This window comes from Leptodactylus fuscus, chromosome 9 (assembly GCF_031893055.1).
Source record: "Leptodactylus fuscus isolate aLepFus1 chromosome 9, aLepFus1.hap2, whole genome shotgun sequence".
In the NCBI taxonomy this organism is placed as follows: domain Eukaryota; kingdom Metazoa; phylum Chordata; class Amphibia; order Anura; family Leptodactylidae; genus Leptodactylus; species Leptodactylus fuscus.
The window spans coordinates 32,253,734-32,280,344 of NC_134273.1; the positions used below are offsets into that span (position 1 = coordinate 32,253,734).

The 26,611-nt window shown below is 43.9% G+C and overlaps 1 protein-coding gene across 2 annotated transcripts; it reads left to right on the top strand.

Moving 5' to 3' along the window:
* Positions 1-21: 21 nt before the first annotated feature.
* CARD19 (caspase recruitment domain family member 19) lies at positions 22-26,535 on the top strand. 2 transcript variants are annotated; one of them, XM_075287159.1, is made up of 6 exons: positions 22-123; positions 16,020-16,162; positions 18,107-18,260; positions 18,865-18,924; positions 21,148-21,219; positions 23,106-26,535. In XM_075287159.1, the coding sequence occupies exons 1-6, from the start codon at positions 102-104 to the stop codon at positions 23,219-23,221; spliced, it is 567 nt and encodes a 188-aa protein (XP_075143260.1). In that variant the 5' UTR covers positions 22-101; the 3' UTR covers positions 23,222-26,535. The 2 variants fall into 2 exon arrangements, with proteins under 2 accessions (XP_075143260.1, XP_075143261.1); XM_075287160.1 differs by lacking the exon at positions 22-123 and adding an exon at positions 4,629-4,713.
* The last annotated feature ends 76 nt before the right edge of the window (positions 26,536-26,611 follow it).

Consider the following 26,611-nt stretch of genomic DNA (forward strand, 5'->3'; position numbering starts at 1 on the left):
TACAGTCTGCTGTGACGTGACCTCCCAGTTTCACTTTGTTTGGCAGGAAAGGACTTTGACCCTGAATTCGGGAGATGAGCCGACACCCCGAGACATGAGCGATGATCCCCCGGTACCGATCGTGTGAGTACATAACCCTGAGCCCGAAGCGATAGTGGAGGAGGGGGCTGCGGTATTGCGGGCTGCGTTACCGGATAGTGCAGTTTGTGACATATTCACTGACGCATTAGTTATATTTCTCCCATTATTTTGCGGTCAGAAGTTTGTATTGTGTCTGCTCCTCCTGCGGGGATGTGGTGATACAATGTTATGGGGCACATGTGGGAATGTCTGACAGAAACCCGCTGCGGTACTGAAGGCTTGCTGCAGAGTAATGGCAGGGGCTCATGGCAACCAGACTCCAGCTAGTAAGCCCAATGGAAACTGAAAGCAGGGCCCTGATTGGTTGCTAGGGGCGACTAATAATGCCTCCTACCATAAGAGCTGCGCCCCTCACCTGAGCCCAGGTAGATTCGGCCGGGGGCCACATGGCAGGGGGTGTTGTACCACACAAAGTTGCACAGCTAGCCTAGACACACACCTCTAACTTGTGTGACTTATGGGGGACATTGCTCAGTCTTTTAGTGACTAGAAGTTGCAGTCATGGCACCCTCGGGGGTAACAATGTGACTCCATTCGCTACCATTAGTGTAGTAGTCGGAGGATGACAGGGCAACCTTTGGTCACTTGATGAATGTCGTGGCCACAATCGGTGTACTCCCTAGTCCTAATGTTCTGCTACTCCCATTGAAGTCTGTGGTAAAAAAAAGTTGCACGCCATTTGCAACCAGAATCCAACAGGCTTGGATTTGTTGCGACTGTCACATCACAGTCGTATATTGCTTTTCGTCATCGTAGACACACTTTGAAATTTTTGTCGCATGACATATATGGCTGTGTAGCCCTAGACCACGAAGACGATGGCCTCTGTCATGTGTAGTACTAGGAAGGTGGATGGAGGTTCTCACAAATATTTATACAATATTTATACAAAGTACAAAAACAGCAGCGCAATTTTAACCGCACCGTATTATGGTTGTGTAGTCAAGGTGTGGCGGCCGCCAGTGATCACACGATAATATTGTATAATCCTGTGACCATTGGTAGCCGGATGAGAGCAGGGTCTCTGTTACATGTGCATGTGTCACACACCCTTAGGCCTTGTTCACATCTGCGTCGGTAATTCGTTCGGAGGAGTCCACATGGGGACCCCCTGTATGGACTACTGAATGTACTGGCAAGCGGTGTGCAGTGAAAGCACACGGACCCAATAGACTATAACAGTGATGGCGAACCTTTTTGAGACCGAGTGCCTAAACTGCAACCCAAAACCAAATAAATTATCACGGAGTGCCAACACAGCAATTTAACCTTAAAACTCTGTGGGTCCACAATTGCGGACCCACAAATTACAGTCATGTGACTGGGGCTTTACAGATCTTGTACTGAAAGGTAAAGGTCTCTGCATTCTGTACTTTTAAACAATTAATTTTCACTATTTACATCGCACAGGATCTGTTTTATAGTTACCGTGCAATGTTATTACATCCTGTACTAATTTCACGTCTGCTATAAAACAAATACTGTGTGATATACATAGTGAGGGGACCCCACACAGTACAATCTGCCCCTCAGTGGCCCCCCCACACAGTACAATCTGCCCCTCAGTGGCCCCCCACACAGTACAATCTGGCCCACAGTGGCCCCCACACAGGATTATACCTGTATACTCCACAGTAGCCCCCTCCCACACAGCATGAACTGGTCCACAGTAGCCCCCTCCCACACAGCATGAACTGGTCCACAGTAGCCCCCTCCTACACAACATGAAATGGTCCACAGTAGCCCCCTCCCACACAACATGAAATGGTCCACAGTAGCCCCCTCCCACACAGCATGAAATGGTCCAGAGTAGCCCCCTCCCACACAACATGAACTGGTCCACAGTAGCCCCCTCCCACAGAGCATGAAAGATCCACAATAGCAGCATAAAATGGTCCACAGTAGCCCCCTCCCATACAGCATAAAATGGTCCACAGTAGCCCCTTACCCACACAGCATGAAAGTCTACAGTAGCCCCCTCCTACACAACATGAAATGTCTACCGTTGCCCCCCTCCCCTGACAGTGCAAACAAACACAATATAGTTACCTGAAGAGCTGCCGGGTGTTCTCTCTTCTGTTCACTGCGCGCGCTGATGACTTACGTCATCACGCCCGCGCTTGTTCAGAGGTCACACTCTGTAGTCAGTGTAGGCCGCGTAGTACGCGTGGCCTACACTGAGCTACACTGACAGCTTTCAGCTGGATGCGCATTTGCACAACCAGCTGAAGGCAGCGATCGCTCACTAACGGGGAATCCTGCATCGGATTCGCCGTTAGTGAGCGATCAGGGCGACAGCACGCGTGCCAGCAGAGGGGGCTCTGCGTGCCCTCTCTGGCACGCGTGCCATAGGTTCGCCATCACTGGACTATAATATGGTCCAAGTGCTATCTGTACGGTCTCCGCACGAGTCACACGGACAGTAAAATAGATCTTTTCTGTCCGCATGTTCTGTGCGGAAAGTACACAGACCCCATTATAGTCTATGGGGTCCATGTGCTTTCACTGCATATCGTTTGCCATTGTGTTCAGTAGTCCATTCAGGGGGGTCCTAATGCAAACTCCCCCAAATGGAATACTGACGCAGATGTGAACGAGGCCTCAGCCTACATTCACATGAACATTGTGAACGGCTGTCACATGGCTGCATTATTTTCAATGTCTGTGAATAAGGGTTATTGACATTAACGGCAGCCCCTCTGGTGCAAAACGGCTGTGAAAAATGGACGTTTTTTTTTTTTTTACAGACATTTTGCACCACGGTTGTGTGAATGTTGGCGCATGCTGCCTGTTTTCACCACAGCTTTTGCATACTCAAATACTGATGATGAAACACTGACTGTGAATATGGCCTTAATATTAATATATCAACTTGTAAAAATTCTACTTGGCCATTTCTTAGTTCCAAGTATTTATTTATTTTTTACCTTGCTGGCTAATGGATGCAATTACTACTCTCCTAGGATCGGTCACACAGCTCTCTAAGGACCCTGAATGGTAATTGTGCCCTATATCCTTTCCACATGGATTACTTCTTATTCCCATCCACGTGCGCTGTGTGTGGAGAACATGGACCATGTTTCCAACAGATAGCAGCCAGTCCTCCTTATGGCATCCATGTGCTGTCTGTGCTTTTTACAGACCCAGACGCCACAATAATACCCGTACTGGGAACGTTAGGCTTTCAACAAATTCTCTAGTCTGTTAATAGACTGTTTGCAGCTCGATCGGAGCTGTGGAAATATTTTCAGACTCCGAGGTTTGTGCTCAGTAGTAGTTAGAGCTCAGTCCTATGATTCACTGTGTTCATGGTGACTCAGGCCATGGATATAGTGACTCATAGGACGGTGCACATCTGCACTTACTACTACTGAGCACATGCATTGACGCTGGCACATTTTCAGTGTGGGCACTAGTGGTTGGATCTAGGACTGAGTCTGAGTGACTGGGGGCTATAAGCCCCTGGGTCAGGTAAACATACAGTAGGCAGCCTGGGCGAGTATAATCGAGTGCTATAGTACAGAGTCATATACACTATATTAGACTGTTTGTGTCCCAGTCCAGTATAGTATATCAGACTCTATACTTGGCTATACCTGGCTGCTGTGCATTCACTCACTGAAGTGAATAGAGTTGGGGTGAGTCTATGTCCACTGCGGCAACATTTCTTCCCCTGTTCCTAAAATTGGTGGGGTTTGAGCAGCAGTCAGGCCACGATCGATCAGAAATTTATGCACTGTGTTATGGATAGAGGATAGACAATTTTTGTGATATAACCTCTTTCAAGCCCTGCCATTGACATCCAGGGTCTTAACTTTTAGGTGAACCACAATTTGTTAAAAAAAAAAAGCCAGGTCTCTGCATACATCTCTTAGGGCATTCACATTGCATTTATTGATGCAGATTTTAAGGCTTGTATGCTGACATATTATTTCTTTGCATTGCTGCAGATTACTTACTCCTTATTGACTAAAAAAATACTCTTCAACATTGTATGAATAAGCTCTAAATAGGTAAATTTGCCCTTCAGGAATCTGGAAAAGCTGGATACCATCTATAGGTGGCTATATTGGTCATCACTCAGCTTTTCCAGAGAGAGCTCCACCCAAAAAGACATTAGCACAGGGTTAAGTGCTGTGAAGGTGAGAGAAAGTTCTCAATGCCAGCTGATCCTTAGATAAGTCTTGAAGTGGGTGACAGCGAGGTCCGGGCACTTGTGCTAAGCAGAAGGATCACTTTCTCATGTACATTATTGATTTGTGAAGTAGAAGCTTTCTGCACACAAGGGGTTAAGCCTGCCAAAATTTTGGCTTTTAGCAGAGCATGACTGCTGCACCGAGCAGGGAAGGGAAACCACAAGCAGGATCCAGTTCCACCTTAACCGGAGGGGAGGGTTCTGGGTGTAACCCAAGCTGGGCGCTTGCTGGGTTTGGTTTCTTGCTTCTGTCACTGACAGTCATCACAGACATGCATGGGAGGGACAGACAGACAGCCAAACAAGGAAGTCCTCTGCCTCAAGATTGCATTACCAACCAGAGGAGGTTGCAGCACTTCCTAATCTCACCATGACAGGTCAGTGATCCCCGACCACCCAGTGACTAGTAGTGTGACCGAAAGTTATCAAGTACAGGAAGGAGGTGAAAGTGACATTGGGTAACTTTGTAACTAGTGATTTATGTCTGATAACATTTTGTCAATGAAGTGTTAGAATAAGCAAATCCTTGCGAAAAGTGAAATCGGCTCAGTCATTGGTCAGGGGTGATGTGAGGACGAGCTGCTGACACAATACCGCTGCATTACGTTCCATATACAGTATATCTATATATATATATGTATATCACAAGTGCAGTCTGCCAAGACGTCAGGGCACATCAGTCAGATATGTCAGCTCCTCAGCTGTCTCTAGTCCCTGGCTGCACGTATTATATTCATATATATTTCTAAGATTTACATTTTTTTGTGTCTTTTATTATGAAACATTATATTGGCTCACTGATTTTTACGGCCCTGTGCACACTACCACAGTCATGTGTGAGTCCGTGGACACGGGGATGAGATTTACACGGATAGGATCCATGTCTTCAATAGAATACACTGACCGAGTCACAAAAACATACAGGTATAGGATCTGTGCCAGGTTTTGTAGCTAGTCCTATGGCTCCCACACAGATGTATAAATACTGCAGCTTTGTGTATGGGGCCATAGAAATGAATGGGTTTGCATGCTATCCAGGTCTGTAAAAATATATCGCACACTGACCAAAACTGCAGTCATGTGCATGGGGCCTAAGCTGGATCTGTCTTGCAGAACTACAATTCCCAGCTGTCAGTGCCTGTGGGGAGTTCATGGCTGTTTCTGGGTCTCCCATAGATCTGTAGGCATTGCTCCCTACTCTTGTGCAGTCCGCACTACATACAGTCCTATGAAAAAGTTTGGGCACCCCTATTAATCTTAATCATTTTTAGTTCTAAATATTTTGGTATTTGCAACAGCCATTTCAGTTTGATATATCTAATAACTGATGGACACAGTAATATTTCAGGATTGAAATGAGGTTTATTGTACTAACAGAAAATGTGCAATATGCATTAAACCAAAGTTTGACCGGTGCAAAAGTATGGGCACCTCAACAGAAAAGTGACATTAATATTTAGTACATCCTCCTTTTGCAAAGATAACAGCCTCTAGTCGCTTCCTGTAGCTTTTAATCAGTTCCTGGATCCTGGATAAAGGTATTTTGGACAAACAATTCAAGTTCAGTTAAGTTAGATGGTCGCCGAGCATGGACAGCCCGCTCTCAAATCATCCCACAGATGTTCAATGATATTCAGGTCTGGGGACTGGGATGGCCATTCCAGAACATTGTAATTGTTCCTCTGCATGAATGCCTGAGGATTTGGAGCGGTGTTTTGGATCATTGTCTTGCTGAAATATCCATCCCCGGCGTAACTTCAACTTCGTCACTGATTCTTGAACATTATTCTCAAGAATCTGCTGATACTGAGTGGAATCCATGCGACCCTCAACTTTAACAAGATTCCCGATGCCGGCATTGGTCACACAGCCCCAAAGCATGATGGAACCTCCACCAAATTTTACAGTGGGTAGCATGTGTTTTTCTTGGAATGCTGTTTCTTTTTGGACGCCATGCATAACGCCTTTTTTTATAACCAAACAACTCAATTTTTGTTTCCAAAATGAAGCTGCCTTGTCCAAATGTGCTTTTTCATACCTCAGGCAACTCTATTTGTGGCGTACGTGCAGAAACGGCTTCTTTCTCATCACTCTCCCATACAGCTTCTATTTGTGCAAAGTGCGCTGTATTGCTGACTGATGCACAGTGACACCATCTGCAGCAAGATGATGCTGCAGCTCTTTGGAGGTGGTCTGTGGATTGTCCTTGACTGTTCTCACCATTCTTCTCTGCCTTTCTGATATTTTTCTTGGCCTGCCACTTCTGGGCTTAACAAGAACTGTCCCTGTGCTCTTCCATTTCCTTACTATGTTCCTCACAGTGGAAACTGACAGGTTAAATCTCTGAGACAGCTTTTTGTATCCTTCCGCTGAACAACTATGTTGAACAATCTTTGTTTTCAGATCATTTGAGAGTTGTTTTGAGTAGCCCATGATGCCACTCTTCAGAGGAGATTCAAATAGGAGAACAACTTGCAATTGGCCACCTTAAATACCTTTTCTCATGATTGGATACACCTGGCTATGAAGTTCAAAGCTCACTGAGGTTACAAAACCAATTTTGTGCTTCAGTAAGTCAGTAAAAAGTAGTTAGGAGTATTCAAATCAATAAAATGATAAGGGTGCCCATACTTTTGCACCGGTCAAATTTTGGTTTAATGCATATTGCGCATTTTCTGTTAGTACAATAAACCTCATTTCAATCCTGAAATATTACTGTGTCCATCAGTTATTAGATATATCAAACTGAAATGGCTGTTGCAAACACCAAAATATTTAGAACTAAAAATGATTAAGATTAATAGGGGTGCCCAAACTTTTTCATAGGACTGTATGTTTCCAATCTGATTATAGAAAAGGGACCCTTGGTGGGGGGCCCAGCTCTGCTAGTAGTGACAGCCATTATGGAAGGTATGTGTGTGCGTGTCTCAGCCAACTATACTTTATAGCTTTACGTTACATGTTTTTACTGTACTTTGCAGGTGTTGTATACATATACGTTTATACCATCCAGATCATAAAAAAAGATTTAGAGAAAGTTTACCCTTTAAGGCTGAGGCCCCATCTTGTGGAAACGCAGCTTTTTTATTGCAGATTTTGCTGCATTTTTTTGAGCCAAAGCCAAGAATGGCTACAAAAGGAATTGGGAATATATTGGTAGTTCTTATAGTTCTCCCATCTATTCAATCCAGACCTGGCTTTGGCTCAAATGCAGCAATAGCGGCGACAAAATAAGCTGAATTTCTGCAAAGTGCGGCCTCAACTCAAAGCTAGTCGTGGTACCAGGATTGCAGCTTCACCCCTTGTAAGTAATGGATGGTATGGATATCTACTCATGTCCATAGCTGTCTCCTGCTGTACTTTATGTTGCATGCAGCTACTGTTCTGAACTTGCCTCGGCCCATGGAGGAAAGCAAGTGCAAGACAACAGGCCGATGAGTAATCAGCAGCAGCTCATAACAATACTTATATTATTTTCTAGCCTATGTTTCAGAAATGACAGCTGGTTGGTCCTCTTTGGTCGACCTTCTACCATTCCATACCTACTAATCTTATACATAGATGCTACATCAGCCAAATGTTAAAGTCTTTACAAAAAAAAAGTTACCACCAAGACTCTGACATTGACTTCATAAATGGCTGCCTGCCAGTGATTGAATTCCTACTTAAGGCCGGGTTCACACGGAGTATTCTGGCTCGTCATTTGGTACGTAGACGCCGCGGGAGGATTTGCGGGCCGTATACGCTCCCATTGTTTTCAATGGGAGCCGGTACCGTACACGTGGCGCTATTTTGCGGCCGCCGCAAAATCACGCCCGCAAAATAGCGCCGCGTGTACGGTATCGGCTCCCATTGAAAACAATGGGAGTGTATACGGCCCGCAAATCCTCCCGCGGCGTCTACGTACCAAATGACGAGCCAGAATACTCCCTGTGAACCCGGCCTAAGCAAAAATACAGATGTAGCAGAGTTACGGTAATCCAAATTAACCACAAAAACCAATGAAAAGTCAATAAAAAAATGTTTTTTCCCCAATGACATTTCATTGATTTTTGTTGTCTTCTGTGATAAGATGTTACTCTACAGTAGTTTAACCACTTGCAGAAGTTCAGGTTAAAGAGGGCCCTGGTAGCAGAGATATCAGTGCTGTTAGTTTCTGCACCGATATCTCTGCAGTGTCAGAGGGGTCGGCCTTACACCTCAGCGTCATTGGTGGGTGGTGAGGAACATCTCCTTCACGGTACACTTCTATAGGATTTTATGGCCTATCCTGGCCTGAAGGGGGTCGATAGACGGCCCCCCACACTAGTCTGCTGTATGAGTTTGCACCTGGTATACAGAATACAAGGCCAGAAGCAGATATCTCCTATCCTTGTATACTACACATCAGTTCCTATTGATGCCCCATTGATAGTTCACTGTCCGAGCCTGTGACACTTCATTCATTACAGCTTTCTAAAGTATTACTATAATGTTTAATATCCATCTGTGTTTATTCTTTTGATTTCACCATATCTATCACATGACCCTGGGCCGTAGATCACATGACCCTGGGCCGTAGATCACATGACCCTGGGCCGTAGATCACATGACCCTGGGCCGTAGATCACATGACCCTGGGCCGTAGATCACATGACCCTGGGCCGTAGATCACATGACCCTGGGCCGTAGATCACATGACCCTGGGCCGTAGATCACATGACCCTGGGCCGTAGATCACATGACCCTGGGCCGATTTTTTTATCCACTAGGAGTAAGCAGAATGAATGACAGAGATCTTAGGGATAGTTCACACGGGGGCGTACTGGCGGATTTGGTCCTGGTTCTGACGCAGGAAGCCGTGTCAGAATATGGCCAAATTAAAGGCAAACATGGTGGTTCACTAGTTAGCACTGCAGTCTTGCAGCGCTTGAGTCCTGGGTTCGAATGTCACCAGGATCAACATCTGCAAGGAGTTTGTATGTTCTCCCCCTGTTTGTGTGGATTTTCTCCCATTCTACACAGACATACTTAAAGGGGTTGTCCCATAGCAAGGATCCTATCTATACTGCTAGTTTATGTGTATTTAAGACTTTTTCTAAATGCATTGCTTTATCAAAACTGCTTTGTTTGGCCGCTATCTTAATTTATTCACTTCATTGTTTACACTACATTTCTATGACCAGGGCCCTGGACCACTGGCTTATTTGCTCATTCTCTGTGACTAGCTCCCTGCTCTCAGGGGAGAGGGAAGGGCTGAGTGCTTGGAGTAGCTCTGAGCTGTGTATAAACACATGAGGGAAGGGGAGAAGGAAACACAGCCCACTATTTCTGGAGGTAGTGCAAATGCAAGCATGAACCAAAATCAGGATGTAATGTCCATATATGCATAAAATCCCACATTTAAGAGTAAATTGCACGGTTTAAACTCCACGGTTAGGAGCAATTCAAATGTCCCTTAAAAGGAATTTCTTCCAAGGAAAACCAGCAATCTTCAGTTATGTAAAAATTGGCATTGCTTTATTCTTTACAGATTGTTTTTTTTTAAAAAAAAACATGTACAAAAAATTTTTTTTAGTGCTTCAAAAAACGCATGACACACATAGCATAGTATGACTCACATAAAGCGTAGAGGAGCGCTGGAACTGACGCGTTTCGGTACCGTGTGTACCTTAGTTGTAGGCTACGACTAAGGTACACACGGTACCGAAACGCATCAGTTCCAGCGCTCCTCTACGCTTTAACTGAGCTGTGTATGTCTGACAAGTAACGGAGCTCCTCAGATAGGGGAGGGGGAGGCGAGAGCTCCGGTATTTCTGAGCCGTCTTATCTCTTGCTCTTCCACTTATCAGCCGGTTTAATTGAATTTGGCTGATAAGGGCTGAGATAAGGAATCCGGTACCTCTGTATGTAATGCAAGCTGACTCAAATCCAGCTCTGCTACATCAGCTTCTGCATCAGCTTTATACTGTGGTAATGCATTTACAACCAATCCCTCATTACTGACTGCAAACATAGCAGATAGCAGAGCAAGTGAAACCCCACCTACCAATGTGCCGAGAAAACCAGGAAGTGAACAGAGCGCACAGCCTGCAGGTGGGTGAAAAAGGGTTATGGGAATACTCCTTTAAATGAAAAAAAAGTACATTGTGATCCCTATATGGGGCTCACAATCTACATTAAAAAAAAAAAAATATGGCCAAAATCCACCTGCTGCGACTTCCAACAGTCGCAGCACTCCGGTCCGGCGTCGGCCCAAATAAATGGGCCTAGTCCGGAGCATGCTGCAGTGGATTACGCCTGAAGAAAGGGCAGCTCGCAGTCTACATAGACCACCATTGTGAGGGTGCGGATTATGACGTGGATTCCACGCCAAAATCCGCTCCGTGTGAACGGGACTTTAGAGTACTGTGAGGAATTGATACAGAAATTATATTGGAAAATTATATAACTTTTCATTATACAAACAATAATATTTATTTGCTGAAACTGGAGAAGCCCTCGTAGCTGCTATAGATTTCAGTTCTCATTTATGCCAGAAAATGATTGTAAATAATGATAAATGTGGCCGGGCCGATGGAATCTGTCCCACAGTTTCTGGATGTCACACTTCCTATTTCTTCATTGTACCTTGCAGATAATGTCCTGAGGTTTCTCAGATCCATTACTCTTCCCCAGAGATGAAATAGTTGTGTATGAAGTTGAGCGAGATGTTAAAACACGAGAGGTCAGCAGTTATTTCGAGCTAATGGAGCCTTTTTACTTTTTTTTATCTGTAGGTGCCAACACTAAATAGAGGCCTAGGACTAAGCATTTTTGCAGGGCTTTTATAATAATTTATATGGCGATATATTGATAACCTATGCTAAGCTTCTTCACCGATCAGCAGCTAATACTCAGAGAATGGAGCAGGAAACAGACAGCGCTGTTCTCTGTGTAGTGGCCAGACCAGGTACTGCAGATCAGCCAGGACTATTCCTAGAGTCCTATCTTGGGCCAGCTGTAGTGTAGGTGTAGTATAGCTTTATTTCAGCAATAAATCTATGACTGTAAGCGTCGCGCTGGTTAATGTGGCTTCCAGTTATCTGCTGAGGCAGATTCCAAGAGATGTTAATGTCAACTATAAAACATTTTTCTATAAGTTTACAGTCTCATCTTGAGAAGGTGCAGGAAACACATTGTCCATCCCAATCATACAACGTATACTTTATAAGGGTATAAACCGAATACCATAAGGTAATTCTAGTTTATTGCTTGTACAACAATAATGGAGTCCTAGAATGCCAGAAATTCCATTTACAGATGCAGAAAACTTTAATTTACTTCTTAGTCTACATTCATACTTGCATCGGCCTCTCCATCAGTCCGGTCTGCTGGGGGACGTGAAAGATGGCTAGTCCCTCCACCAAAACAGCGGTTACCTGCAGACTACACAGATTATAATTGGGTCCATCAGGTTTCCAATGTTCTTATACTGAAACCGATGGAGAGGAAAGTCCTGCACAGAGGAATTTTGTCGTAAACTAAATTCCTATGTAGCAGAATTAATCTGAACTTCTGCAATTGGTTAAACTGCTGCAGCATTATATCTTATCACAGAAGACAACACAAAACAATGAAAAGTCATTGAAAATGTTTTCCAGTGACTTTACATTGGTTTTTGTTGTCTTCTCTGATAAGATGTAATGCTGTAGCAGTTTAACCAATTGCAGAAGTTCAGGTCAACTCTGCTACATCTGTGTACCGGTAAAGCAGATTTTAAAGGTGTGTTCACAGGGAGGATTTTGGAGCAGGCTTTGAGGCAGTCTTGGATAGAAAGCCCCTTATCTGCCGTGTTGGACCCTTCTATTTCAGGTCACTGAAAAAAAGAAACCTCATTCCCTATCTCACTGCAGTATCCACAGCAAAATGACTGCTGAAGCCAGAACTTGTGGCTCGTCCTCAACACTCTTAGGGTCAGTGCACACTGAGTTTTTTGCAAGCTGTGTATGACAATATACTGTATGTCTACAGATTTTCTTCTATAGAGGTGACTGTGTATCTAGTAGTGGCAAATGTCAGCAGAACCTGTTCGGACTTTGTGAGCAGTATGTCATCCATAGGGTATCCTTATCTGAGTGGGAGGTGTATGTATATATATATATATATATATATATATATATATATATATATATATGTGTGTGTGTATATATATATATATATATCATCACTTTATGATCTCTCAGGGTCTGACCTCTGGGGCCACCCCAATCCTCATAATGCAGGGGTCACATTGCTAGTTTACCACTTGTGGGGAATCGCTCAGGTAGATGCCTGTAGCAGTGCAGGAAACAGGAACACAGACACTGAATTGCACACAAGGTCAGGCTTTATTCATATGTAACGCATACACTGCTTTTGCAAAGCCACAGGATAAACAAAAAAGCCTCGGCTGAGAGACTAACTTAAATGTAAGGAAACTTTTCCCTGACTATACAGGAGCCTGGCTACCAGTCTCCCACCTTGGCAACAACAACGGGTGGCACAGTACCTGCTTTGTAGGTCCGGTCTGGACAGGTCAGCTCTGTCTGTGTGGTGCCACCCTGCTAGTCCTCACACTCAGACTGTTATTAGGGCCTGATTAGTCAGCTGACCTCCCTGGTGTGAATCTTTACCAAACACCCTTTAGATGCCTGGCTGGGACATACCTGTCTTCCCAGACCACACCCTTCATTCTCTCACACACTGCATCTCCAAGTTTTCCGCGCACAGTGCTGCAATGAACTGAACTGCAGTTTTCCTCATCACTTACGGAGCCGTGTAGCATTTCCCAAAGTGGATGACGGGGACATCGCTCTGCGGGGACAAAGAGTGGAGGTGACACAACACTAAATTATTGCCTCTTTATTATGAGATTCCCTAAGGGTTGCAGAGGTCGGACCTGTACCAGTCATGGATCTCTGGAGATAATGCATCTGAAACATGGCAATGAGTTCAGCGGTCCCGTTGAACTTAATGGAGTGCCGCATCGTGCCCAACCTACTGCATAGTTCAGAACTGACTGCAGAGCACCTCAGGGGGGTCCTACTCCAACAGATCAACCAGGGGAATGGTAACACCTAGTTGCCAGTTTATTCACACATTTCTTGGAGGAATAACAGAGGAACAGCACAACATAGCCTGTGATTGGGCCTCAGTGGGTCACGTGGCATCATAATGCATAGACGTAAGCGTCAGAAAGCTTTGTGACCCTCAGCGGTCCCTGACGTCAGTTAGAAGACCCAAAGACAGCAAGAAGTCATGCTGGAGTTCGGGAGACGTGAGTCTCCTGGGCCTCCTATTAATATAATTATACTCTGGGGTTTGTACACACCCTAGAATATAATAGCAGCTCCGGTTCAAACAAAACCGCTGAGCGAACCTTTTGAGACGAATGTCACGAGGTTCGCCCAACACGCACTTATACTGTAAACTGGGCGTGATTACAAGGGACGTAAACTAAATAATTGCCATTAATTGTAATGGAGGTAAGATGCTCTATTAATCGCAATTTTGATTTAGGTCACAATAGTCCAGCCCTAGTCAGATCCATCGTCTTTACATATTCTGTTCTGACAGATGTTTATTTTGTATGCAAAGAGGAGACTGAGCCCAGGATAGAAGTTATTATACAGTAAATGAGACGAGTCAGCCAAGAGATCAGCAAGAGGATTAGTGAGCGGTGTGTCGGGACGTTGTACAGAATATACTCTACTAGTAATCACTGCGGCTGGAAGAGGCCATACAGTATTACTCATAATGTCATTACGGTAGGCCAGCAAAACTACCAGTGTTCGGCATGGTGGCCACTTTTGGACAGTCATCAGCCAACTTGAGCAGATCTACTGAAATACTTTCTATTAACTAAAATGCCCCATCGGACAATACACTGTCTACCTATAAGTATTAGGACACTTGTGGTAGAATAGAAAAACAACATTTCTTCCTATCCTATAGTTGGTAGAGCCCAGCAGATGCTTCCTTACTGATGGGATTGATGGACACAATACTCCCGGATACCTGGTGAAACTCCTGGTGTATGTGAGCCATCAGTTGGGTGCGGTTTCTCTAGCCAGCACCTGTCGGTCTCTAGTATCTCTCAGTTTCGGGAGTCTGCCGACTCGGGGCACATTCAAACAATCACCGTCCACTTTCCACTTCGTAATCACATAGGCCACTGTTGATTTTGGGTGATTCAGTTCGCTTGCTATGTCCCTGAAGGATCAACCATTTCTGTGGTCCCCACAATTACCACTTTCTCGAAATCGGACAACTCTGCACTTCGTGGCATCTTGCATGTGACTAATGCCAATGCTGTTTCCTATTTAACGGCGAAGGCGTGACGTACATCACAACCACAGATATCTTCATTTGCATGGGTGTCCAAATACTTATCGGTAGATAGTCTATATAGTTGCTAATGTTGTCTTTGGGATTATTCATGTGATTGATCCCATCATACATTGGACAGCCACGTGAGCCATCTGAAATGCAATGTGTACGGCCTGCCATATTCCCCTCTCTCTATTAGGCTCCTGCTGAGAGTGCATGTGTATGGAGGTGCCGTGGTAATAATGGTCAGCCACCAGTAGTACACTGTATTGTTTCCTATACATACTGGCTGCTGTATGGCAGGGATATTCTTTTACAACTTTTTCAATATACCGCACTGTTGCGGACCTACTTTGCAATGTATTGTATAGCAATTCCTTTGATATTCCACAAGCGCCTGGGTACCATAAAGACCTGTCGTTGGGCTCCAAAGCCACCACAAAGGAGTCCGTAATTGGCATATTTAATCCAGATTTGTAGCACAATGGCTGTCAGATGTAATGGTCCTGCCTGAGTGCGTATAGCATCGGCTAATTGATTCCTGACAGTCTCTGGGGTATTGTAAAAGGATTTTGATTGTCTGCACAAATATAGGGAAACGTGGGTTTTCTATGGGGAATATTGAAAGATGAAAGAGTGATTAAGACTGAACGAAGCAAAAGAAATATTGTGATGAGCGGTTTTATATATATTGCTGGGACGTCTCTTTTGTTCACTTTCATAATCAGGAATGGGGCTGAAGGCACAGTAGGGGGTTATACGAAAAGGTTTGTACTAAAAGGTTTGTAAACTAGAGTTGGTCGGACACATTTAAGAACTTGACAATTTAAGAAGGTTCGGGCAACCTACTGATGGAAACGGCGCCAATGTTGTCTCTCCGTCTTTCAGGTTGGTCAGGGGCCCAAACAATGAAGAGCCTGAGCCCTAAGACAGCGGGCTCACATGGAGCCCACTGGACCCCGTTGACTATAAAGAAGTCAGTCACATGTATCTATCTGCGGGGCTGGGTTCTGGTGATAGACTCCCTTGATTCACAATAGCTTTGTGCTAGAGCTGGTCAGTGGTTATACACCTGCAGCCCCTATTGATTGTAATGGTGACTCCGGCACAGATGTGAACCCAGCCTTAGGTAGACAAGTCACCACCAGAGGTGTCAGACAGCAGCATAGCCCCCCGCCCCAATCAGAACACATACTTGTTTAGCTGAGCCAAGCATTCATGTGTATAGGGTGAGAGGAATAGCTGTCGATTCCTAATAAATGTATAATGCTGGTTGTTAACCATTTTTCAGGTAAATCTTCTAGATTCTTGATAGACGAGCTCTTACCATTCTATCATATTCTTCTATTTTCAGACCTCTCTTATACTGACCGGTTACTACAAGACACTACGTACTTGAAGAGCAATAGGAATTTGACTGAACGAATTGTAGACAAAATCATTCTGCAGCTAAACCGCGTCTATCCCCAAGTGCTTACCAATAAGGAGGCTGAAAAGGTAACATATGTTTAATACCACTGTGCAGAATAAAGGACTTTATTTAATCGGTCTCATTGGCGTGTCTACATGTTCTGGTCCTGGCAGTGCAGTGAGATGGTAAAACTCCATTGTTCCAATAGAGGAACTCACAATTAAGAGAAAATGCTTCAGAATTGTTATTTAGGTCCCAAATTGACATGTTAGGAATAGTGCCATAATGTCATTAAATAGGACCTTTCACCACCTACAACAAGTCCAGTTATATACATCATATTATAGTCACTGTTTCACTGATTCTGGTAGTTGGAATTTTTTCTCTAGTCCCTACCGTTCCTGAGCAATCAATGCTAGTTTTGGTGCCTGATATGCTATGTAGAGGGCGGTGTCAGGCAGGAACAGACTAAGGATGTGATTCTGAGCTTTGACACTGCCTGCTTCTGAATTGGAGCTCTTAATCACACCCCTGCCTGACACCGCCCTTCTGACATTATTGAGCTTACATAGCACTTCAGGCACCTAAACTAACTGCGCTTGTTGCTCAGAAATGGCGGGGGCTACAGAGAAAATTCCAACTGCCCTGGAATCAGTGGTGCTGCACCTATTACTAGATGATTAGAGCTGGAATTGGTGGTGGTGGTGAAAGGTCCTTTTTAAAGGGATATTCCCATCTAAAAATCAGGGGCTGCCCGACCCCCAACTATCACCTAGTGGAGAGGTGGCTGTGTGTGAGCTGATCCCTACATTCACTTCTGTAGATGTCCTGAACATAGACAATTCTGCCTTCCTAGCTATATTTTGAAGTGGATGGAGAGAGCTGCACACACGTGACCACCTTTCATTCACAGTGGCTAGGGGGCCCTATTCTCAAAATCGATGCAAGTCACAGAGGTGGGGCCTTCATACATCACACATGCTATATATGTGTCTGGGAATACAGTTCTAAATGTCATGTATGTTTCCAGTCTCTCTTACAGAGTACCTACAGTTATAACCAACCTTTCATAAATGAATAGTACAGGTGGATATAAGCAGCTATATAAAATACCTTAAGGAGATCTGTTTCCTTCACCACTGATTAAGCTATTCTCCTGCTCTTGATCTTCAATCTGTTTGCTTACTTAGAGGTCCATATCTATATTCAGCTCACACACAGAAGTCTATGGAGAAAGGAGGAGGAGAAGGCTGCAGCCGGCTGGTTAACTGAATATTGCCTCATTCTGTGGTGTTATCTGGAACGTATAGCAGTAGCAAAAGCCCCCGCTCATGGAGCAGTAGACTGTAGAAGCTGTGTATTTTCCAGCAGCCCCCTTTCTCCCCTCCCCATAGACTTGTATGTAGAAATAACTAGAAGGAAGGACCAGATTGCTTCTATATTACAAAGTTTCTTATATTAACCTGTACTGTTCATTTATGCAAAGCTGTTTATTCCTAAAAGGACACTTTAAGTATTGTAAACATTCCTATAAGGCTAAATTCACATTAGGTTAATATTTCTTTGATCCATCATAGAAACAGAGCAATGGACTGAAAAACTAATGTAATGGTGAATGCAGACTGATCACATTCTGTCTGCATCCATCATTCACCCAGATGTAAAAACAAGATGGAAGCTTTCTACCATCTTGTTTGTTACTGCTTTAGACAGAAGATAAAATTGTGCATGAAGGACTTTACGCAAACAAGGCAAAAGAAGGCTGCCATCTTGTTCTTTACACTAGAGTGAATGATGGTGGATGCAGATTGTGCTCCGCCTGCGTCCGTCACTACATTTGTTTTCCAGCCATTGTTCAGTTCCTATGACGGATTAGAGCAATGGACTGAGATGAGGCTGATGTGAACGTAGTCTTTATCAAAATACTACTGAGATAGCATCTCCTTCCGGCTGTAGATTATAAGTACCTTGTTATTCTGTACATTGTGAAAATCTTTATATTTTATGCCTTAACATGTGATCCTTCACAGTTTAGGTGTCTGCAGACCCCTCTACGCACCCGGCTGTCCGATCTCCTGAAACATCTCACCAAAAAGGGGGAACGAGAATGTCAGGAGTTCTACAGGGCTCTACAGAACAATGGAGACAAGGTCTACGCCACGCTGCCGAGCAGGAGCAGCCTGAGTGAGTGACGGCCGACAGTGGCATCAGATCCATTACATTTCATTAGAAAGCCCAGTCAGCCATAGTGACACCATCTCCGATATCATCAAGTGTCAAGTGCTGCCCATTGTAACCTTCCTATGTGAAACCAAATGGAATAAAACATGGACGTTTTGACAGCCTTTCATGGCTGAGCTGAGAATACTCGTGTCTCCGGTCGCCTGAGGTGGTCGGGATTACGGAAGCAGCCAAACGTGGCCATGCTATGCTGTTCCCATAAATACTATGGAAGTAAATAGGAATTATAGAAACGGCGTACAGTAACTCCTGGGTCAGAAGGGCTAATACAGTACTGTGCACAAGTTTTAGGCAGGTATATGAGGGAAGGGGGGGAATGCTGCAAAGTAAGAATGCTTTTGGAAATGGAAGTGTTAACTTTTGTCAAGTGAGTGAACAAAAGAGAAATGTAGATCACATCAAGCCTGGCAAGGAGAGGCCTGAGCGGAGCCACACAGGGGACACGTACTCCCATAGGAGGGGGGTGCACAGATTTATCAGCATTTGTTTCTGTGATGTATAATTCAGAAAGTTTTGCTCATATTTGGATGTGTTTTTGTTACCGCAGATCTCTCCGATCCCTTAGAAATCAGTCCCAACCAGGAGAAGGTTATCCTCAATGACCATGGTAAGTAGCCAGGTCACTGTGTTGTAGCAGAAGGGGTCGGGCTTTTTTCTGTCTGTGCCGGTTATAAACGATACAGAATATGATCTTATATCTTAGGTTATCATCCTGTAGGGCTTTACCACCAGGACGTTCACTATATAGAGACAAGCAATGCTTATTCAATTCAGGCGTTTCATTCAGTCCCATTGCCAGTCTATAAAATGCAGCCCCTAGCCTTGTACTTAACTTTAGGCTAAGGCCCCATGTTGTAGAAAAGAAACTTTTTCTGAGCCAAAGTCAGGAGCAGATTTAACCCTTAAGTACTATCATGGTTTCTATCATAATGATATGTCTATGGTAGTGGTGTATGATAGACACCATGATAGTACTTAAGGGTTAACAAGTGCAAACAGTTCCTTTATATATCCTATTACTCTTGAAGACACTCTCGTCTTTGGCTCACAATACAAAAAAGCAGCATGGGGCCTTGCATGCATTTGTTATAGAGTGGGTCGCTCTCTGAATTCCAGTCTCGTACTGTAATAGGATGTTATAGATGTAACAAGTCAGTTGTAGAAATCCCCCCCCCCCCTTATATATTCCGCAATCCACTGTGAATGGTATTATTGAAAAAGTGGAAGAGTTTAGGAACCACAAAAGCCCACCCAAGAGCCAACAGAGCAGGAGCGCCAAGTACTGATGGACACCGTACATAGAGGTCTGCAGAGTCCAAACCTCCTCCGGCATTAACATCAGTACAAAAACTGTGCCCCAGCGGGAGCTTCGTCCATGGCCTCGCAGCTGCATGTAAGTGGAGTGGTGTTCAGCACAATGCCACCACTGGAGCTCTGCAGAGTAACAAGTCCCATATCTATCTGACAGTATGATGGGCCGCAACATTACCTGCCTGACTGCATTGTGCCAGCTGGAGGAGGGATCATGTTATGGGGTTGTATTTAATAATGTAGACCCCATAGTTCCAGTGGAGGGAAATCTTAAAGGGGTATTCCCACGTCGCATACTCACCAGTATTCACTGCTGTAAAATCTTCTTTCTTCCTGGTTTCTTGCATCATTTGGTGGGTGGGGTTTCACATGCAACCTGCCGTTTAGCCCCACCCCCAAATTAGCGTGTAGCTCCGCCCACCCATATTGGAGTATGAAGTACAGGAAGCAGCAACTCCATTCTGTGTTACATAGAGAGACTGCTTGTCTCTGCCATAATGAAAAGAAATTGAATTAGCTAGCCTGATAACTGGGAGAACAGAAGAAATGAAAGCAGCTCCTCTCCCCTATCTGAGTGCAGGACCTAGGTCACGTGGTGTAGACACAGGAATAGCTAGAAACACAGGCTCGATCCCGTGCACTTAGCCCCTCCTCCCTCCCCCCTGAGAGCAGCAGATACATCACTTGACTCATGAGCAGCTAAGTCAGGGCTGTGGCCAGAAAGAATTGAATAATGTAAGATAGTGGACAAACAAAGCAGTTTTGCTGAAGCGTTGTATTTAGGAAAAGTCTTATATCCACATTAACAAGCAGTATAGATAGGATCCTTGTGATGGGACAACCCCTTTAATACTTCAGCAAGCCAAGATATTCTGGACATTTTATACTTGCTTCCAACTTAGGAGAAGATCCTCTTCTGTTTTCAGTTCTGTCATTACTTTGACCCAAGGTCCATAAAGGCATGGTTGGGGGAGTTTGTAAGCCCTGATCTCAACCCCATCATACCTTTGGGGTGATCTAGAACAGAGATTGGGCGCCAGGTCTTCTTGTCCAACAGCATTGTCTGATCTCACAAATGCTTTTCTGGGTGAATGGGCAAAAATCTCCATAGACGCACCCCAAAATCTTGTAGAGTGGAAGCTATTTTATCTGCAAAGGGGAAATCAAATTTGTATAAATTCCTACGGATTTAGAATGGGATGTCATAAAAGTTCCTGTAGGTATAATGTGTGGGTGTCCATATACTGACCTCATGCTGTGCTTGGTGTACTTGTCATAGCTTTGGAGGGTACTTTGCTATTTGAGTAGGAGGTACTTGGCTTGCAAATATTTATTCTAGATACATTTTGTATTCTGTTGATTCATCTGAATCTCATTTTTATTTGTCCCAGCCAACAATGGAGACACGCTGCACCTCATTTTCGGGAACAGTGGGCATCGCAGCAGTTGTACTCCCACCTATCTTACTCTTACGCTGTAGTGAGCTTAATATATTCTCTTGCATGTTTTCCATTCTCAGGGCCCGTCTTCTTCCTGGCATGCTTTAGTGTTGCAGCAGGACTGGCATTTTTAATGTATTACAATAACGTAGGTAAGTGTCTGTAAGATTGTATAAGGGATTTGTTGATGTGTGTAAGGGATTGTATTGTAAGTGATTATCTGTTAATAAGTCTCTTCTCCTGTAATATCTGGGAATACTATAGAATATGATATGCGGTTTTGTACACAAGGCATATTTATTCTGCAGCACCCTATGTATTCTGTCCGCCTACACATCACTGTCAGCCTGAACACCAGAATGTTATCACAGTCACATAGATCTGCTTTACAGACAGCCACTGTTAGGGGGCGCTCACACTACCGTTGGATGACCATCATGATGGGGTCCATTAAAATAAAAAAATTACGCCTATTATAATGGACATTAACATCAGTTAGTGTCCGTTCTGCTTTCTGACCATGCTCAGAAAAAATGGACAGTAATAAAGGACAGTATAAGACAGGGCCCTCTGTTAGCCATAGATATTAATGTTACATAATAAGACTCTTCACATCAGTCTTAAGTCCATTTTTTTTCAGAAGACCCAAAAATCCTGCACCCTGCGCTATTATCTCCACCAAGATAACTGAGTTGTCAGATTTGGTGAAAACGGACCCTAGTGGGGAACACACCGAATCTCATTGATAATAACATCTTCTGGCAGACTCTAGCAATGGACAGTTTCCATTCTGTATCTCCTGAGAGTGCTGAATCCCGCACAGCCAGGACAAAGCCATTGAACACACATATTGTGTAGTTGGACAATATTAGAACTAATGGATGAAAGTCCAAAAAATCATCAATCCAACACCTTGTTTTTTACATCATCATCTGATCTGATCCGCTCAGGGTCTTACTCAATGTCATATGGCTGGAAGAGAAGCTTAGGCTAATGTTCACACAATGGATTATTCCACAGCTGACCCTTGGATTACCACTTGGGTATGCTGATCCATAACTTGCTGTGGTTTCCGCATGTAATTTAGATGTTGAAAACAGCTGTAAAATATATATATATATATATATATATATATATATATATATATATATATATATGTGTGTGTGAACATACCCTTAATATGTAGCCATAGATGACAGATGGGGTAGGGGGATAGGGCATGTTAAATTTCAACACTCGATCCTTTTCTTACTGAAGATTGGTCACCATCAGAAGTGACTTATCGTGGTCTACTCCCCATTAAGAACACATTCACACTTTGCTGAACCAAATGTGCATCTGTATGGAAAAGTGAAGAAGAATAGCATTCAGTCAGCAGACACTTAGGCCCTGTTTGCAAGGGGCTAGTGACTGCGTATTTTGGTCCTGATTCTGACGCGGAAGTAGGACCGAAATGCGCCTGTTGCAGCTTCTGACAGTCGCGGTTTCCCACTCTGGAGTAGGCCCAAATGAATCGGCCCAGTCCAGAGGGTGCTGCCGCGAGGTGGACGCCGGGGCTGACCACCTGAACAAAGGGCAGCTCGCTTCTTTTTTCCATGAGCGGGAACATACAACTCACGTAAAAAGGAAGCTAGCGGTCTACATAACCTCTATTGTGGATTCTGAGGTGGATTCGGCATCAAAATCCGCCCCCTCTTGCCCTGTGTGAAAGAGCAAGATAAAATTGATTGTATATCCTCGTGATTAGACACCAATTTTAGATCGGTGGTGGTCCAGCGCTCAGCACACATCATCTACTGAATGGGCTGCAGTGTTCACACTTGCAAAAATCCACTGTGTGGGAGTGCTGAGAGTTGGATCTCCACTGAAGTAATATGTATGGCCTTTCTTCAGGTTAGTCCATCAACATTATCGAACTGGAAAACCCCTTTAACTGATACAAGGCCGGGGTAATGTAACCGTTCCTATGCTACATTTTGGAGGATTTTTGTATTTTGCTATGATCCATCCATATTTGACAACTTATGTTCCATTTCAGAGCCGAAGACACCAGGCTCAGCCAAAAAAGTATTTGGATTTACAGCCATTGGATTTGGGCGACACATCCGAAATATCTTAATATCTTTTCTGGAGGACGCAACATTAGGTCAATGAAAACCTCAACCTCTAAGTGACAATATACTTGAAGCAATCTGCCTTGCACTACTCCTTCACCAAAGATTCATAATGCTATATGTGCATGGTGTCCTCAGGCAAGTATATGACATGAAGCTGTCCTGTTGGAATTTTCCAAAAATATCACCGTCCAAAATTTTCTCAGAGTTTATTGTGGACCAAAGGCCAATACTGACAAGTCATTACACGGACTATGGTAAATTTACTATATCGTCTATTCATACAGAAACCGTTACTGAAAAACACACCAAAGTGCTTAAAATGGGTCAAACTAAGTGTTTTTATTATTAGGAAGTCTTTTCCGTAACATGTTTTTTTTTTTCTTTAGTTTTAGAAAGCTGTTTTACTATTATTTTCATGACTGATGGAATGGCGATGACTTCTGGGTTGGTTCATGCCGGGGTATCCTGAATTATCCATGTCAGTCTATTGCATGTTTGGTGCCTTTTTGTGTTTTTATGTTATACTTATTTTAACCTATATTTGTTGGGGGTTGGATTTTCTTTCATTGTAAAGTGCCTCGGAGCTATATCCCATGAGCGGTCTGCCTGCTTGGTGTATGTGCAGCATATAGACAATAGGATGTGACATCTAGCGCCGGCCCCTGCGGAGCCGCTTCACCCAATGGACAAATGGCCAATGTGATATAACCCTGAAAGTGACCTCTAGAACTGCACTGTTAGATTCTCCAGATAGAAGATAAGTAGATAGAGCTGAATTTTCATGATCTGTATATATAAGATGTTATACGCTACAGGAATCCAATATATAGCCTTTCGCTGGTCTAGTGTACGAACTATAAGGGCTAGTTCACACGGGGCACGGGATGGCGTATTTTGGTCCTGATTGTAACGTGGGATCCCGTGTCAGAATAGGACCAAAATGCGACTGTCGTGGCTTCCCGCTCCGCAGTAGGCCCAAATGAATGGGCCCAGTCTGGAGGGTGCTGTCACGGGACTGAATCAGCCACAGAATCCACCTGAAGAAAAAGCAGTTCACTTCTTTTTTCCACTCATGGAAAAGGGGAATCTAGCCGTCTCCATAGACCTCTATTGTGAGGGGGCGGATTCGGCGTCAGAATCCGTTCCCTCTTGCCCCGTGTGAACGAGCCTTAAGGGCTGTGCACGCAAGAGTGAATCCGTCTATTCACATCAATGGATCATGGATTGTGCAACAGAAACTTTTTCAACAAGTGAGAATTTTTAGAATTTTATATATATAATATAATAATATATATAATAAACTTTTTATTTTTTTTGCTTTGCACAGGGACACAACTTTCTTGCCATCGGCCACAGTCAAATGTGTCGGCGTTTTAGCCACTTTTCAAACATAAATGATGGCAGACCCCAGAGAATGTACCCGGCTTATGAGGCCTAGTCATAAATTAGGTGCAGGGATTATCAAAAGCAGATAAACGGACACAACACGGATGTAAAAAACAGAGAGATTCAACTATTATTCAAGCCTATAAAACGGACACGGTCGTGTAATTATTACGGTATTTACCTGACCATGTCTGTTTCTTGTATCCACATATGGCAGGTTTGTTTTGCATCCAAAATCTGTTCCATAGATGTTAATAGAGTTTCCTCTGCTGCAAGCTTGTGGATTTCTGTAAGGCTGCCTGCAACAAATCTGCTGTGTGTGAATATCGCCTAGCTCTTTAATAGGTCCCATTGTGCTATATACATAAGGACTATTTTACATGGATATATACTGTTCAGTATTTGTAAGCTGAAACCACTAATGAATCCTAGCCGTACTAAAGGTAGAATGGACAGGACCACGTATTCATCTTTCATATAAACACTATTATTGTCTATGGAGAAATAAACAGAATTTGACTTCTTCTTATAGTATCTAGTTCACATAGACTTCACCTAACATCTCCAGATTAGTTTCTACGTGTTCTATATGGCTGCTGTAAAGTATATCCCTAATTGCTGTTAACTTGAATCTAAGCAAGATGGCCGCCCACATGAACATGTCCAGAAAATCATTTTTAAAACCTCTACAATCAGACAGGTAAGAAAAATGTAATACCGTATGTATAGACATTCCCTTTAAGAGCACCTAAGCTGCATGGACACCTCTCCGCCATATGTAGAACTTTCTGTACTTCAGGCTTGGCAGATGATCTGATCACTCAGGTGACCCCCATGTATTTGCTGAGTGCTTGAGGCCAGTAAGTGTGACAGTATTCATCTCCCTTGTGACTTTATACTCAGGTGTACCAAACCTCCGATGGTTCTTACTGTAATGTGCTCCGTGACAGATGAATATACTTGGCCAAGGTGGTAGATTCGCTCTAAATATTTTATACATCTGTATAACACTTACAATCTCCTCCTAACATGTTGTCATAAAAGTTACAGGTCAAAAAAATTCTATGGATTGTCCAGAATTAAAAGAACATGCTTGCCGCCTTACAGGAACAGCACCACACCTGTCCACAGGTTGCATGTGGTATTGCAGCTCAGTTCCATTGACATGAATCAGGATGTGTTGCAATACCACACACAGCCTGTAGATGGCTGCAGTGCTGTTTTCATTTGAATAAAACCAAGTTTCTAATCCTGTATAATCTGACGGTAAATCAGGGGAGAGAGAAATCTGAACAGATCCCTTCTATCCATCAGAGCCCCTGTGAAAACAGAAACCATTTAGAGTCAGTGTGAACAGGGTAGAGGAGACGTGTCGGCTCTCTGGGGGAGGGATCGACTGCTGGCAATGAGGAAAACTGGGAACTGAACGGTTTCCTACATGGATCAGTGACTCAGGACGGGTCCTATTCCTATCCGGTTTTGCAGCCGTGCTTCCATGTACTACATTCATTAAATGAGTGGTGCCGCGGAAGCCATTGCATGGGCGGCACACGGATGACACCCATATACTGGCCATGCCATTCAATCACTGTCAGTGGCCCGCATATTGTCATGTGCAAACAGGCCTTAGGCTGGGTTCACACCAGCACTTGGATTCCATTCATCAATTCTGTCCCCGAAGTTGCTTGATAAATGAGGACAGAAAAGTCTCCCCCCCCCCCCCAGCAGGACTTTTGTCTAATTTTTTGGGTGGCAAGTTTATGGGGTCCAGGGGTAACCCGAAGTGTGAACCTAGTGTTACTTAGTAGAGACAGTAATACAGCTCAATGTAAGCAACCTCTCCCTGTGCACAGTGCTCCGGAGCTGAAATCCATCTTCAGTGCTTGCAGTGTGTTGATTTGATTGTAGAATTTTAGACTCTTCTCCACTGTGTGAATAGATACCTTGTATACTCTATGGCCTTGCCCTGACTGCCATTACAGCAGAAGGCTATTGGATTATTTTTCTACATTAAAAATTTTACTCACTTATTATTGTTTTT